The 16,101-nt window shown below is 44.5% G+C and overlaps 1 protein-coding gene across 1 annotated transcript; it reads right to left on the bottom strand.

The window, feature by feature from the left end:
* Positions 1 to 42: 42 nt before the first annotated feature.
* On the bottom strand, positions 43 to 15,978 carry chd1 (chromodomain helicase DNA binding protein 1). The gene is made up of 36 exons (XM_077622920.1): positions 15,565 to 15,978; positions 14,127 to 14,242; positions 13,755 to 13,953; positions 13,506 to 13,622; positions 13,209 to 13,405; positions 12,452 to 12,723; positions 12,147 to 12,372; positions 11,900 to 12,000; positions 11,360 to 11,538; positions 11,110 to 11,234; positions 10,802 to 11,018; positions 10,622 to 10,711; positions 9,934 to 10,124; positions 9,586 to 9,774; positions 9,341 to 9,503; positions 8,689 to 8,841; positions 8,499 to 8,570; positions 8,259 to 8,408; positions 8,019 to 8,167; positions 7,849 to 7,945; positions 6,991 to 7,086; positions 6,727 to 6,903; positions 6,479 to 6,642; positions 6,360 to 6,401; positions 6,141 to 6,274; positions 5,900 to 6,038; positions 5,605 to 5,755; positions 5,213 to 5,335; positions 4,998 to 5,141; positions 4,626 to 4,931; positions 4,407 to 4,547; positions 4,150 to 4,328; positions 3,403 to 3,502; positions 2,887 to 2,938; positions 2,546 to 2,795; positions 43 to 1,408 (listed from the first exon to the last, which is right to left on the bottom strand). Exons 2-36 carry the CDS (start codon positions 14,177 to 14,179, stop codon positions 1,129 to 1,131), a joined length of 5,418 nt encoding a protein of 1,805 aa, XP_077479046.1. The 5' UTR covers positions 14,180 to 14,242; positions 15,565 to 15,978; the 3' UTR covers positions 43 to 1,128.
* Positions 15,979 to 16,101: the final 123 nt, after the last annotated feature.

Here is a 16,101-nt window from a genome sequence, read left to right as displayed (position 1 = left end):
CCAGTGGGAAACTGACTTGCACAGGAAATGACTTCTTAAAGATACAGTGATTGATTTTAATGGCTTCATAAACAACTATATAAAAACGGTTCATAAAAATCCATGCACTCTCAGTGTAAATTGAATTTGAAATATAGAGGGAAGTTATGTACACCAGTGAACCAACGTAGCAGTGACTTTGTTACTTCGTTCTTTCGTTCGGGTGGTTCACCACAAATATACTTGGCTGCATAGAACATTGACATTATTATTGCCTACATCAAAAATGCCAACAAAAAAAGAAGTGGAAAAAGATCTACGCCGGCCGGTCTTTTGAGACCCATTGGAACAAAGTAGCGCTCAAAACAAACTTTCCCTTTAGCACAAAGTTACATTCTGAAAGCGTTATTGTGAAAGGACTATGATACAGAAAAAGTCGTCGCAGAACCAAAAATTGCCTGAGTCGATAAACAAAAGTCAATTCTCCATAAATCAAAAAAAAAAAAAAAAGCCTGAGGAAAGAGACCACCCATTTTGCTATCTTACAGAAATGTACAACATGGCGGAAGTGGGAAAAATTGAAGAAAGCCAACGCATTTTTTTTTACAGCTAAAATCTGCTCTTAAATAAGCCTCTCTCTCGGGAACCACCGAGAAATTCTGCTAATGAGGTACGTCGGGTAGCGAGCCTGAGCCCGCTTCTGGACCTCGGACGTCGGCTCGGGACGCCACGCCCGACGTTCTCGCCGAATCGACGCTTAAAGAAAAGTCAACGAATACGGCCGACGTCGAGGAGAGTCCAAACGCGGGATCCAGTGTCGTGTCGCGTCGCGGGAGATTGAGACAGCGCTCGGGATCGATCGATTGTGTCCAGAGGTAAAAACAAGAGGAAACTTTATATAAAATAAAAATTAAAAAAACAAAAATAACAAAAGGTGTGCAGCGTCCGACTCTTAAATACAAAAATAGGCTATGATTTTTTTTTTGTCTTTTTCTCCTCGCTGCCTGCTTTCGCGGCGCCGATTAGCGTTCATCTCCGGTCGTGGCGCAGTGCTTTTTACAGCTTCCCTGTAAGGCACCGGGGGGGAAGGGAGGAGGGTTGCGTGTCAGCCGGTCCGTTGGGCGGGGGGGGTCTTACGGCCGGCTACCGTTATGTCTTGCGCCCGCTCCAGATCTGCTCCGGCGTGCTCTTGTGATCCGACGAATAGTCGAAGGGAGAACGGTGGCCCAGCGGGGAGCGCGAATCGTACGGGGAACGCTGGTCCCGGGGGGAACGGGGCCCGGGTCCGCCGCCCGACGACGGCCGCTGCTCCGTCTGCCAGTCCTGGTGGTAGCGGTAAGACGGGTGCGAGAGGTCCTTGGCGTCCGGTCGCTGCTCTCTGCCCGAACGAGAGTCGTCCAGCTTTCTTTGCTTGCCGTCGCTGTAATGTCTGCAACGTGCACACATCAATGACAATTGGTGTTAGTACTCATAAAGAAGGACCAACAATAAAAGGTTTCACTCCATAAGCGTAAAAAAAGTTACCCAACTGGCCATTTTCTAGTTTAAACTAGGGATGTATGAGATTTGCACTTTGAATATTCCTTAAATGGCGTTTGAGAAATACGTTTTTAGGACCTTTTTTGTTTTTTTTTTGGTTTGTTGTCTTCCAAAAAGACATTTGATCAATGCTATGCTATTTTAGCCAAGCCAGCCAGTCGGCATGTGATTTCATTTATACAAACATTATCATTTGTTTTTATACAAAGCACAAAGGCAAGCAAACTCGTAATCTGTTCTGTTATGTCATTTGAAAAAGTCAAGTTGCCAAGCCCCAAGGGAGCATCTCCTCTTGTGAGAAAGCTAACGCAATACCGTATTTTCTCGCATGTTATACGCTGTATTTGTCGCTCAAAAAATGATAACTGAATCGAGGGCATGGCTTATATACGCACAAATTAGACTTGACATGCACCAAACGCCGTAACGCAAGACAATTTTATTTCGAAATAGAGAAAAGATGAACAGATAAAACGCTTAACTAAATTTATTTTGACGTCTATGAATGAAATTCAAGAAAAAAAATAAACCGCATCTTGCATAAAACTCACTTAATTGTGCCTGCCATTGCTCGCTCAGGGCGCCACCATCTTACCTCCGGATGACAAACTAGACCGCTACGGACTCACTTCCAGGTTGTATTGCTCACATGACTACCTTTTTGAATTTGTTTATGTGCAGGCAACAACTTTTAGGAATGTGCAATCCAGCAATCGATTTATACAGCATCTCAGAAATACCATGTGCCAAGATTATGATCCCTTCAAAGTACTAAGAATTAAAACCATGACTATGGAGCTGAAAATTGGGAATCAGGGGGCATCTTATACCAGAGAAATTGTCAAATTCAACCATTTTAAGGCAATTTCAAGGATGCGGCTTATACGCAAGGCGGCTAATATGCGAGAAAATACGGAAATTAGGCCAACTATTGCTAATGAAATATCAGGTAAAGGAAACAGCCAAATATCTGAAGAGTGAAGGCTTATTTTGACATCCTTCAATTTTGTCGGGAGGCGGAGCTCACCTATCGTGCTTGTCTCGATCCCTGCTGTCGGGTCTGTAGTGGTCTCGGTGGTCTTTGCCGTTGCTGAAGGACGAGTACGGCCGCTTCCGGGACTCCCCGGCGGGCTTCCGGTGGGCCTCCGGGGCGTGTCTCTCCTTGCCGCCGCCGCCGGCGCCGTCGTGGTAACGGGCCGAGGGCGGGTGCCTGTCCGAGCTGGAGCTGTCTCGGCTGCTGTCGTCCTGCTGGGAGTTGTCTCTCGGCCGTTCCGTATCTGAGGTCAAAGGTTGAGGGAGGTTCATCGGCCGGCCGGAGAGCGGCGACCGACCCGGCCGATTTCCCACGGTCGGGGCGGGGAAAATTACCTGTATTTTTCAAACCCGTTGCGTTTGAATTTCTGCTGTTCTGCTCCATTGCCTGTTTACAAACAGGAAAATACATGTCATTTTTAGAGAATCTCTTTGGCAAGACAATCGCAAATGTGAATTTCCTGGCAAAAGAAGCGCAATTGTGAATTTTCTGAGAAAATCCCATTTCAGTTTTCCAGCTAAAGTGGCAGAGGTTAAATTGATAGTTGACTCATCAAAGGTTTTTGGGGGGGATGAGGCAACTATTATACGAGTCATGTGCCGTTTACTGTGGTTGGACCGAAAAAAGTTAGATCTTTGCCGATGTTAGAATGTTTTTATGATTCTATATTATTTACTGTGTCTAAAAATAAACATAAACTACACAAAATTCTAAGAAAATACAAATAAAGGGAATATTTGCTCTTTTGGGATATTTGAAATATTTTCATTCAATTCAAAAGAATAACGATTATGATTTGAACTGGCACGAATGCACTTTGTTTGTCATCCTAGAGATGCAAGAATACATACCTGAGCATTTTCTTGCCTTTTCTTGATGGCGTGTTTGTATAATTTATGCAGTTTCCTGGCATCAAATTCAGTGAATTTGGAAACAAATATCCACAGGTTTCTGTAAAACAAGAGACAACGTGAGCCGCAAACTCCAAGTCTTTTAGATGACTCCCATTAAACTGTAACATTCCCAACCACAACAGTAAGAACAAATGTGTCAGATGGCGTCCACTCACATGGACATGAAATTTTTTGGATACCAAATAATAATATACGGATATCGGTAGCAATGTGGTATCAAAATGCCTTCATCGGTAAGGGCAAGTACTAAGAAATAACAAAAAAAATGTACTTTGCGATCTAGTTCGGAATTGCCCTAGCCAAGATGGCCGCCAGCTACGTCCAATACTGAAAAAAAGCTTTTTTGTGCACCCAATTCATCCTTATTTGAAATTTAAATGGAGCCCTCCAATCCATTTAAAAGCCAATTGGACGTCAAACGCCGTCAATGACAGACAATGAGAGGGCGACCAATCCATCCCAGCTATTAGATTTAAATTCAAACAAGGAAATAATCATTTAAGAAAATAATGTTTTGACTCCCGGAACAGTGTCAGGATCGGATTGTCGGAGGAGGAGAAAAAATAAATAAACAATTTTAAAAAAAAAAATGGTATCATGGTACAATGACTAATTTGTCTGATATCTCAGGGCAAAAATTTGCTGGGAATTTTCCTCGTATCTCACAGGCCGGCTTCAACTCACTTTCTCCATTGTTTGATGAGGTCGGGATTGGAATACTCTTTGAGACACTCGGTGATGTGGTCGCCGATCTTGATGAGACACTGCCTGGTGTGCTCCAGCTGCTCCCGCTCCGAAAGTCCCTTCTCCGGGCGGTCCAGCTGCTTGAGGGCGGCTTTGACGGGCCGCATCCGCTCTTTGCACTGCAACGTTCCAAAAAAGACGAGGGCATTGAGCGCGGATCCTCGTCCGACTTCTCGGCGTGAGCTCGGGGAACGAACCACGCTGAAGGTTTTCTGGTCTAGTTCCTCGGATTCCTCCGCCGTCGGAAAATTCTCTCCGCTGGCCGTGATGTGGACGGCGGCGGGCGCGGCATCCGGCGCTTTCTTTAGACGTTCTCTGACCTCGGCTTTGCTTTCGCTCTGTGGAAAAAAACGCAAATGGAGTCAAGCGCGGGCTTTCTTGCCACGCCGTAGGTTTCTCTTTCAAATGGGGCTCACGTTTTCCGTGTCGTCTTCGTGTTTGTGGACCACTTCCAACGGTTTGACTTCTTTCTTCTCCACTCTCGACTCCTTGGCTTCTTTGGTGTCCCAAAGGTCTTCTTTTTTCTCCTTTTTTGCTTCCTTCTTGATGTCCTCGTGATACTCCTTTTCGCCAGATGAAGAGCCGTCGTCCTGCTGGCCATCCTCCTCATCTTCCTCGTCTTCGTTGTCGTCGTCCTCCTCCTCCCCCTCCTCCTCTTCATCCTCCTCTTCCTTCACCGTCTCTCGGCTTCGTCTGCTTGGAGTCTTCGAGGGCGTCTCCTCCTGAAAACGGTGCACGGCACCGCGTTAATGTCGATAATCGAACGCGGCGGTCGGTTTTCGGAGTACCTTTTCCTCCTCGGCGTCATCCTCATCGTCCGAGCGTTTGTCCGAGGGGGGGTCCGACGAGGCGCTCTTCATCATCTCGTCCATCGAAGTGGGCTTCACAGTTTCTCTCTTTTTGCTTCTCGGTTTCCTCTTCCGAGAATTCGCCTTCAAAATAAATAGATAAGGCGCGTTCATCCAAAGAATAGACCAAAGAAATTGTGAAAAGTCTGCCATACTGCGCCTGCTTGTTTCTGAGCTTCTTTTTTGGCGAGGTCCCTGCTCAGCAACTTGATGAGGTAGTCCGCTCTGGTCTGGAGCTGTTTGGCCTGGGGTTTCTTATCGGGGTCATCTGGTAGGAGCTGGAACACATCATTCATTAGGAGACTTGAGAAAGGTCAAATCCGAAAATTCCCTCGATGCTTTCCCTCCATGATACAGCCCAAAAAAATCATCAAGTGCCCCCTACCTACCCTGTCCAGAATCTACAAATGGACTACTTATTTATTGACAATTTTATTTGTCTTTTTGTTGTTATTTGTGCACTACGCAGTGAAAGCTTTAAATCTCATTATACTTGTATTATGACAATTCAATTTGATTTTTTCTGACATTAGGGCCCACAAGTCACCTTGTGTGTAAGATTGAGGTCTGGGTCCATTTTGATCATCTCCCAGCTGCCGTAACCGTACTCGTAGATTCCGATGAGCAGGCTGGAGTCGTCCTCTTTCCCCCAATCGAGGTCAAAGTGGGCTGCTTTCGAGTGGCATGGAATCATATACCTAAGAACAAACCAGCACATTTAGAAAAGCGTAGAGACGAGTGCAAAAATCCAACTGCGCATTGTCACTTTTGATCAAATTTAGGCAATGACTCGGTGACGATTTATCTGGCTTATTTTCACAAAATGGCAGCAATTTATATACTTTTTCCTCTCCTCCGGGTCGGCGGGAATGGCTTTGTGAAGTGGCGCCAGCTCTTCCTCGTGAGAAATAACCAGCTTGGCGTTGACTTGGACGCCAGAGATCCTGAATGTGGGTCCTTTTACCTTCCCTCTTCTGCCTCCTAGTGTCGGAAAACGCGTGGACAAAATTAGGATCTTGCTAGCTAGAGTAGTTGAAGAGCTACAAGTAGCTTAAAAATAGCCAAGTCAATTTCTTCCATTACCGGAAGCTTTTTCTCCTCCGGAAGGGTTTTCTCTCAAGGTCCGCACGCAACCGTTATGAACCGTTTCAGCCAAGCGTTTCAGGTCGTGCTCCGATTTGTCCACCAGTTCGGCGTCACGGGCAATAGCGTCCAACCTGAGGTCAAAAAAAATATATAAAAAAATTGGACCAGAAAAGTCTGTACCGCTTCAATAATGATATGCCATAATTTGTCCCTCACCGTTCCAGCGGGCCCCCAAACTTCTTGTAACTTTTGACAAACCTGGGGAAGAGTTCCGCTAAATATTAGCAGGCACGTGGAAACGGGTCACGAGCTACGAATGGAAAGCGGTCGGTCACCTTCGGATCTCGGCGTCACTGAATCCCTTGATATTTTCTCTCGGAATTGTCCGAGGCCGACCTCGTTTCTTTGGCCTCTTTCGGTCGGAGTGGGAGTCGCTGTCGGAGGCCGAGTATCTCCTGCTCCTGCCCTGTCTTCTGCCCTCGCCGGTGTTAAAGCTCGTCTGTTCGAACCGCAAATGTTATGACTGCACTACTCGTACGAGCAAAGACAACAACAAAAAAACATGGAGGGCTTTGTTAATGACCTGTTTGGCACAATTCCTCATTCGCGGCAGCATGTAGATCTCCTCCAGCTCCTTCTGTCGCTCCTCCTCCTCCATCCTCCTCCGCTGTTCCTCAGGAATGATGCTGTCCCAACTCCGCTGGCTACGTTCAGAGTCCATGTCTATTTCCTCTTCTTCCATCATGCTGAAGTTGGCGACCTGCACGGGTCCCATTCAGTTAGGGGACGCCAACTCGGAAAGGCACCGATTAGGTACTGGCGACCGGTTAGAAAAAATCTTTTTCACCTTGAACTGAGACAGCAATTCTTCTCCCACCGTGGAAGGTCCAGGATCGTTCTCTCTGGTCTCAGCTCTTTTTAAAATCTCATCGATATCCATTTCCTAGGAGAAGATCAAACAACTCAGCACTTATTCGAATTTTATTGTCATGTGTTCCAAGATGTTTGACCCCATTTCGCAGGCCAATAACTTGGACAATGTTCGTCGGAACGACCTCAAATTTTTATAGCTTGTGTAGATACGTTTCAAATTTTTGAATGTAACGTTTGTCATTTTTATCTTTTCAGGTTAAGAAATGCCCGTTGACCTAAAAATAAAAGGCATTTTGCGTGTTAGTAGAAACGTTTCAAATTTTTATGTGTAACGTTTGTAATTTCTATCTTTTCAGGTTAAGAAATGCCCGTTCACTTCAAATTAAAAGGCATTTTGCATGTTAGTGTATGCTCTTAGTCACCGAAGACAGTGCAGCGGGGGGTGCTGGAGCCTATCCCAGCTGACTTGGGGCCAGAGGCGGGGGGCAGCCTGAATTGGTGGCCAGCCAATCACAGGGCACGATGATACAAACAACCAATCACTCATAGCTATGGGCAATTTAGAATGTCCAAATCAGCCTACCATGCATGTCTTTGGATTGTGGGAGGAAACCAGAATACCCGGAGAAAATCCACGCAGGCCCTGGGAGAACATGCAAACTCCACACCTGGACTTGAACCCGGGCCACCCGCCATGAGGCCGACGCGCTAACCACTTGGTAGCTTATATGCAAAATGATGCATCATATTGCCAAAGCGTGTGTATACCGCCAAATGCAAGCCGAGATCAAAGCATAAAAAAATATTGGAAATGTCCATTTTCTTCTTTTACCTGGGGGTCCTGCTCTTCGCCCTCCGGCTCTTTAAAAAGCTCCTCGGCGCCAAATTTCAAGATCGCAGACAACTCCTCCTTGTTGAACGGTGCCGAACTGCATTCAAACGATAGGAATAAATTCCAGTTTTCAGTCACGCGGCGAGATGTTCTCCTAACGAGTGCCTTACCTGGAGGGAGCAGAGCCCGTGTGGAGGACAGTTTTCCCCGTGGTGTCCATCCTCTGAATGACCAGGTGATCCAGCACCATCTTCTTCTTTGCTCTCTCTATGATTTCCTCTTCCACGGAACCTTTGGTCACCAAACGATAGATGTTGACCTGGGAGCAGAAAAGGTTGCAGACGACTACTTTGCATTTTACCGGGCCACGCGACACATTGGCTCGATCCAAAGTGCGCTGTTTTACTCACTTGACGCTTCTGTCCAATCCTGTGAGCTCTGGCTTGGGCTTGAAGATCATTTTGGGGGTTCCAGTCAGAGTCGAAGATAACGACCGTGTCAGCTGAAGCCAGATTGATACCAAGTCCGCCGGCCCGCGTGGACAACAGGAAACAGAAATCCTGTGGACGTGTTTAGGAATTTGACTCCATCAGAGCCCATTCTTTCAAATCATCCATTCATGACTCAAAAATACAACGATTGGAACATGCCTCTGAACCGTCGGCGTTAAAATGATCCAATGCCTGCTTCCTCATCTCGCCCTTGATAGAGCCATCTAATCGCTAATTGGATGATCAGAGAAGAAGAGATTCAGTTGACCGAGACCAGGTAGCCAAGAGACGCATATCTCGCTTGCATTATTATGAAATATTTCTGAGGGTGATGGAGGTGAAAAGACACCTGAAAGAGGAACTGTCGGCTTCTCAGGTAATCGGCAAGGATGTCCAGCATCCGAACCATCTGGGAGAAGATGAGAACTCTGTGGCCTCGCTCTTTCAGACGCACCAAGAGCTTGTCCAGTAGCACTAGCTTGCCGCTGCTGCGGATAAGTAGCTAAAGGGGAAAGAATTTTAAAAATGAATGAACTACATATACTGTAAATTTCAGAGCCGTTTTTCTTCTGATCCAAACATCTTTATGACCAAATCTGATACAAAAATTAGCCATATTGGGCGCTGATACTGTCTATCGTCAATGATAGGGACGTTGAATGAATTAGCAAGCAATAAATGTTGCATCACACACGGCGCTAGAATCTTAGCAAAAGATGTACATAAAACGTTTTACTTTTGTCGAGTCAATGATGATGACAAAGCCTATGTCCGATTATTATTATTATTATTATTATTGCAAAGACTTTTGGTCTACCGGCAATGGGTCACCATTAAAGCACTTTGAAGATGGCGATTCGTTCGACCTTTAAAAAGAGGCAAGAATGACAAATTCGTGAATTAAATTAGCGGCTGAACTTGATTTTGGGGGTGCAGCCAAGTAACAAAAAAAAACCTTCCTTATCAATGCAGTTTCACTTGATACTAAAAAAAAAACCAACCTGTAATGCTTCAGCTCTGTTAAGGAACTCGTGGTCATCGGGAAGTTTGATCAGATAACAGTGGTTACAGCACTTCTTCAACTCCATCATGATGTTTAGGAAACCTGACGTGCTGCCTTTGGTACCTTTACTCAGAGCCTTGTAGTTTCTGGTCAATATCCATCTGCATTGGCAATACGAAGAGGGATGGAGTCAGTGTTTAAAACTGAAATCGACATTTTTGTTTCTATCTTTCCCGCGCTTACTTGTAATACTGTTTCTGAATTGCGCTCATTTCTACTCGGAGGATCTGCTCCACTTTGGCAGGGAGAGATTTCTCCACGTCTTTCTTGACTCTGCGTAGAAGAAAAGGTTCCAGTTCTTTGTGCAGACTGGTGTAGCCGGAATCCCGTCCTTTACCGTGTTCCTCCTCAAACATCTCCCACGAGTGAAATCTTGGAAGAAAATGCCACGAGTCAAGAGCAAAGGCCGGATAGTTAAAATCGTACTCAAATTCAACAAAGCGCAGAAACGCGAGGTTTCGTTTTGATCAACTCGATGATTGGAGTTGACTTGCAACGGGCCGGTTTTGGGAAAAACATGGCGTTGCCTACTTTTCTGGCATAATGAAATGCAGGAGGGACCAGAGCTCTTTGAGGGAGTTTTGCAACGGCGTTCCCGTGATCAGAAGCCTGTGATTGGACTTGAAGTCCATCATAGTCTTGTAGAGGAGCGAATCGTCGTTCTTCAGTCGATGCGCCTCGTCCACGCCGATGAATGCCCAGTTAACGTTGCCCAAAAAAGACTGCACACACATGGGTCACCTTCAGTCAGAATGCTACCCAGAGCGACAGTCATCCAAATTCAACGGCAATCGACATTTTTAAAATCAAGTTTCGGTCTTGCCAAATGTGGGGTTTTTTAGACACAATTTGTGAAGCATATGTTGTACCCTGTATTTATACTTGAAACACAGGGAGAAATAATCACAATAATGATTCGTTGTTGCTTTTTCAATGCAGCTTTACTGATATGCGGAAAATCTCCCGTGGTTCAAGCTATGTGCATAAGGCATCAATAATCGAATACCGATATACTCTTTAACATGTCACACTTGCTATGTGGATCAAGACATCAATAATCGAATACCGATAGACATACACTCCAAACTAGTTGTACATCCCCAACATGCGATCGTTAATAAATTAAACACTTTAGCATGTCACACACACATGATACAGAGACCGATGGCCACGTGTCCTTTTTGGAAAATAAAAAAAAAAATTGTGTTTTGCTACTCGCCTTGTCCTTCAGAAGAATCTCGTAGGTTGTAAGGAGAATGTTAAATTTCAGCCTTTTGGAATGAACGTGCATCCACTCGTGGGTTCTGATCTACAGGTGGGGAAAAGGGGAGATCGTATTCGAAAAAAAAATTGGTCTTTGACCGCATTACAAGTCTTTGTTATCGAGGAGTTAGCTCACCATATTGCGACTACTTATGTCCCCCAAGTAGACCACGATATTCATTTGAGGCGCCCACAATTGGATTTCTCTCTGCCACGAGGTTAACGTCGAAAGCGGCACGACCAGCAAGAAAGGCCCAAAGAGCTGGTGGTCATTAAACAAGTAGTTGAGGAAGGAGATGGTCTGGATGGTCTTTCCTAAACCCATCTCATCGGCGAGGATGCAGCTATTGCCTCTAAATATTCAAGCAGAAGAGTAGAAAAGATGTTTTATTTTCCCACAAAACACTTGGAGTTAAGGCCAAGGCAAGATTGCTCTAGTCTTACTTGCACCACGAGTGGGCCATCCAGTTCAAACTGTCCAACTGGTAGTCTCGCAGCTCTAGTCCGTCACCTCCTATGTAATGCGGTTGCTGCTTCATAGGCACAAACCTCGGTCTCTGTTTCAGCACCTGCAGAAAAGGCGTGGCGGTTTCAGTAGACTAAAATGATGGGAGCGCTTGAGTTTGACTCATCTCGGACGGAAATTAGTTCAAGTGTTTTTTTGTTTTTGTTTTGTTTTTTCTTAAATGTGTACCTTGCAGTCTCTGGATGGAATGTTCTTGGATTGGTTTCTGCTCATGTAATCGTCAATGCATTTCTGGAACTTCTTGGAAATCAGAGCCCCGTCTTCCCAGCTACATTCCGAGTACGGTAATCCCTGCCACTTGCACAGGTAGTCTGGGTAACCAGCGGCTGACTTCTGGTTAGAGTGACCTGTTCAAAAAAATATACAAATAGTGAGTGATGACATTCTACTTGAACTCAATAAGAAGAATGTATTTACAGGTGTTTTTTTGTTTTGTTTCAACTGGTCATGCCAAGCAATTGTAAAAAATAAAATAAAAAAATGCATCTACATTTTAATGTTTCATCCTAGAATTATGGAGAAAATCTCTAATTAACATTTGAAATGACAAAAACCGGGACAACGTTTGTCTGAAAGTGAACAATTCCAAATTCAACATCATTAACTACAGATGCAAATTTGGCTTTAAAACAAACAGTCTATACATTACAGAAAAAGTCCGGCGGGAGCTTTGAATTTGAAAACACGTACATGAAATAAAAAGCTTACCTATGATCCTCTCCACAAGTTGGTACTGAGAATGCAGGTCGTTGATGAGTTCTTCCTGACAGTTTAAATACTCAATATCCTCAGGGGAAGCCGCCTTTAACCTGAAAAAAAAAACATCACAACATATCTAAGAAAAATGCTCTCATTTCAAAAACATTCAAGTTTTAGTGAAAGAAATCCAAATGAAATTGAACTTTGATAAGTACACGCTCACACGAGGAAGATGGGTCCAAATTGGCGTTCTTACCATTTCTTCCTCTCCTGATCCTTCTTCTTGAAATTATCCAGTTTCTTCATCCCCCTGACATTCTGCAACTTCAGGGTCTCTTCCGTTTCCCAAGTGTTATGAATGTGGGCCCAGTTCTTCCACTTGATGAGGTACTGGATTTCCCCCGCCTCCTTATTTGAATTGAAGTTGGCGTTTGGGTCTCCATCTGCTTCTACTGCGTATACCGTCGTCACACTCCCGACAGCTGTTAGCGGACCAGCGTACAAACGGTTATTCTTTACTCGTTTATATTTACCACGAGTTTTCACCGACGCGATTCCTACCCCTTTTCCTCCCGATTCTGCTGTCCATCACTCTCTCCAGGGTCTCAAACTCATCTTCCTCGGGTTGCGGGACGTCTTCACCCAGAACTTCCACCAGGTCATCCGAGTCGGTTTTCAACTCCTCGTCTTCCTTGTAGCTGACGTTGACCGTGGCCTGCCGCCGTGGGCCGGCGGAGACGACCTTCTTGTAGTTGTCCTCGTCATCAGAAGATGAACATTTCTGGCTTTTCTTTTTCTGGGAGCTGCTTTTCTTGCCATTTCGAAAATTCATCCTAGGCCAAAGATAAAAGTGGACTTGAGACACGCTTTTACAATTCAACTCATTTGACCTTTAAAAAAAACAACGGTCCCCATCCAGACTAGAATATGATTTAGATATTAAAAAGGCTACGTTTCTGACATCATCAAAGCTCCTAAAGCTGCAGATTTGAGTTTAATGGCCTAATCCTTTATCAGGTTCTCCAGAGATTCATTTTCTGACCTCTGTGACCTTTGACCTGATTACCCCTCACCTCTTTTGTTCCATAATACAAACATCTCCTTGAAGAAGCGCTGTTCAAAGGCAACTTTAAAAACAGTCCGTAAGAACTAATGGTGACAGTTTTACCTTGAAAGCGATTATTTACGGGTATACTTCAATAACTTGAAATGGGGGAGGAAACTGTCTGAAACTAAACAAACCAACTCCCTTAATTTTTTTTTCTAAGCACGGACGATCAGCTTTATTTACCATTTACGCGTCAGACTATTCACTTACTTTGTTGGAGGCTTTCTACTTTTTGTTGCTTGACTGGGCTCATAGTCCGAGTTGGTTTCATTACTTTTGTTCTCAGCAGATGAGTTTGATCCAGATCCACTTCCTGATCCAGAGCCTGACCCGGAGTCAGAGGAGCCTGAATTTCTTCTCCTTTTGGATCCACTTGAAGAGTCCGATTCGTCGCTACTTGAGGAGTCCTGGAAAACAATTTACCAGTAAGGACACGCTCGTAAATATTTGCAGAGTTCAAATCTACTCTCGATGGAAAATCGGGCAGAATCCGCAAAATGGCACTACATCGTCAGAGCCGCTGTTTGAAGAGCTTTGTCTCTGCTGTTGGTGGTGCTGGAGCTGCTGTTTCCTGAGCATAGCAGATCGTTGGACTGCTAGGATACTTGGGTTGGACTTCCAAAACTGTATTTAGTGGGCAGAAAACAACAACAGGTGTCAAGATGTAACACGAGTTGCACTTTGGCCCAGTTAATCGTCAATGTCATTTGAAATTGAACGCAATGCTACAAGATACAACTTCAGCTAAAACCGTACCTCAGCGCCATCAATGTTTGACTTATTTGGGGGGTCCATTTTCTCCTTGGATTTTTCTGTCTCGGATTCTGACTGACTGCCAGAGTCCGAACCACTTCCTGAGCTGCTGCCCGACTGGCTACTGCTGCTTGAGGAACTTGAACTGGAACCTGAGCCGGATCCAGAGGCGGATCCAGAACCGGATTCATCATCTGAATTGCTGTTAAAAAGAAGACAACACATCATCATACATCAAACTTGATAAATTCAAAGTTCCGGCTATTTTTTGGAGTACACCGATCCAGCAAATCTTACCGTATTTAAGCAAAAATTGTACAACCTTGCATATGGAGGTCGCGTGTACTCAATTTATGGATTGATTGACTGACATACCTTGATTCGCCACTGCTGTTGCTGACACTTTCATCCTCACTGCGTCCTGCCATCCTGCAGTCTAGAATGTAGACTTCCCCCACACCACCTCTAATCTGGTGGTAAACGTGGTTAAACTGAAATGAGAGATTAAAATGTACACGATTACATGCATTTATGCAATGACGTGCTTTCATCACGCAGTCGTTTCACCGCCTTTTGAACATCGACTGTCAAGAACACTGATTTTTATTATGTTACATACCTTGTCAATTTGATTATGTACTTTTATGAGCAGTCTTGTTTCTCCACCATGGTTTTGTTTTATTCTTAGGGCTGCATGTAAACTGTTATATTTTCAATTAAAGCTCAGTTTAATGATTTTTTTATGCAGACAGATATATATTATCTTGTTAAAAACATTCACATACCATACCAAAAAATAAACCTAAATTATAAATTGCTGTTGTGGCAGTAATAGTAAGATAGAATTCTGTTAGTATGGATATTTAAAGTTAAAAGAGACGATGACAGCAACCATTGGGATGCAGCTTTAGTGGAGCACTATTAGCCCCTACGGACTGGGGCCTATTAGGCCTGCGCAACGACAGCGTGTTTACGTCTCGACAAAAGCTAGCAGGGGCTTAAAAACATGCAAATTGATCAAGTACGTAAACTCAACTTGACAAAGACGTGAGCTTTTAGTCGCCCTACTTCCACATTTGTTCGAGTTGGCTTGATTCTAGCGACTCCATCTAGTGAAAGGAACCGTTTCGCCTTGAGCTAACTTGCTAATACCGGCTAATGCCAGCGTCGGCTATTGGCGGGGGAAGTTGCAGTATGCAAACAGCTAACGCGCCAGTCACACTGTTCAAATCCGAAGGAAGAACCAACAACCAAAATCAAAAATACACCAATTCTACAAAGACTGCCATTAATTAGCGAGCGGGGTCATGCCAATGTATACTATTTTAAGGTGACTGGAGTGAGAATCTTAAGACTCCCAATAGTAAACTTCAATGTACGTGGTTAAAAAAACACACAAATGTTTAACTATAACGGGAACGCTGTCTTATAAAAACAATGTTTCTAATGGTGTGAGAGCGCAATTTTTCAAGCTACTCTTGTAACGTAAATGAAACACGAGGCTAGCATGGAAGCTAAAAAAAATGAGCAAACTTTCCGCTTCCTCTGGTGAACTGTCGCAAAGAAATTTGTCTTTTAGACACAAGCAGCATTCCGGCTATATCTGCAAGGGGCTCGCTATCAAATATATTCGCAAGTGTGGTCTTCGGCATTCTATTTAACAGCCCATGAATTTATTAGAAAGCCCACATTTCCAAAATGAGCTAGCCCAACTTCGTCCTCTCCATCTTGTTTTCATCCGCCGCTCACTTCTCGCGGCTTTACCACATCAACATGTTAAGAGCAGGTTCTCGTGCAAAGAAGTTCTTCTTACCTTGTGTTAGTTAGCTTAGCTCCTCCAAATAAAACTGTCGCCAAAGTCCACAGGACGGCTCCAGATTTTCCCTCTCGTGTAGAAAGAACAATTTGAGCGATAAGACTATCTCGCCTTAGCTTGGCTAGCTATCTCCCAGTCCGGGAGAGCTGCCTGGAACGAGCCACTTGAGCGGAGCTTTTTTGAAGTGTCGTCTCCTCTCTATCTGCCTTGAGGGTGGGCGAAGAGGTGAGCCCTCTTTGCGCAGAACCGTGGGTTCGAGTCCCGTGCCTGGTGGTTAATCAAAGCAGTATTTAAATTAAAAAACAAAAAAAACAAAAACAAAAAAAGAAGCTGGCATTTCATTCCTGGGTCTTCCGACAACCGGCCTCCGCCATGACGCCGTTGGGTTCGCTAGCTAGGAAACCCCGGACAGTGACGTAACGACCGTGCTCAAGCACAACACAGAAACAGCGTCTGATAGTGGAACCACTTGCAAGGACATCGTGTTTAATATCAATTAAAATAATTATATTACGGTTAACTTACAGGAAAAAT

The sequence above is a fragment of the Stigmatopora argus genome, chromosome 16 (genome assembly GCF_051989625.1).
Source record: "Stigmatopora argus isolate UIUO_Sarg chromosome 16, RoL_Sarg_1.0, whole genome shotgun sequence".
NCBI lineage: Eukaryota > Metazoa > Chordata > Actinopteri > Syngnathiformes > Syngnathidae > Stigmatopora > Stigmatopora argus.
The sequence above is the reverse complement of the archived record's forward strand: the minus strand, read 5'-3'. Positions and strand labels throughout refer to the sequence as shown.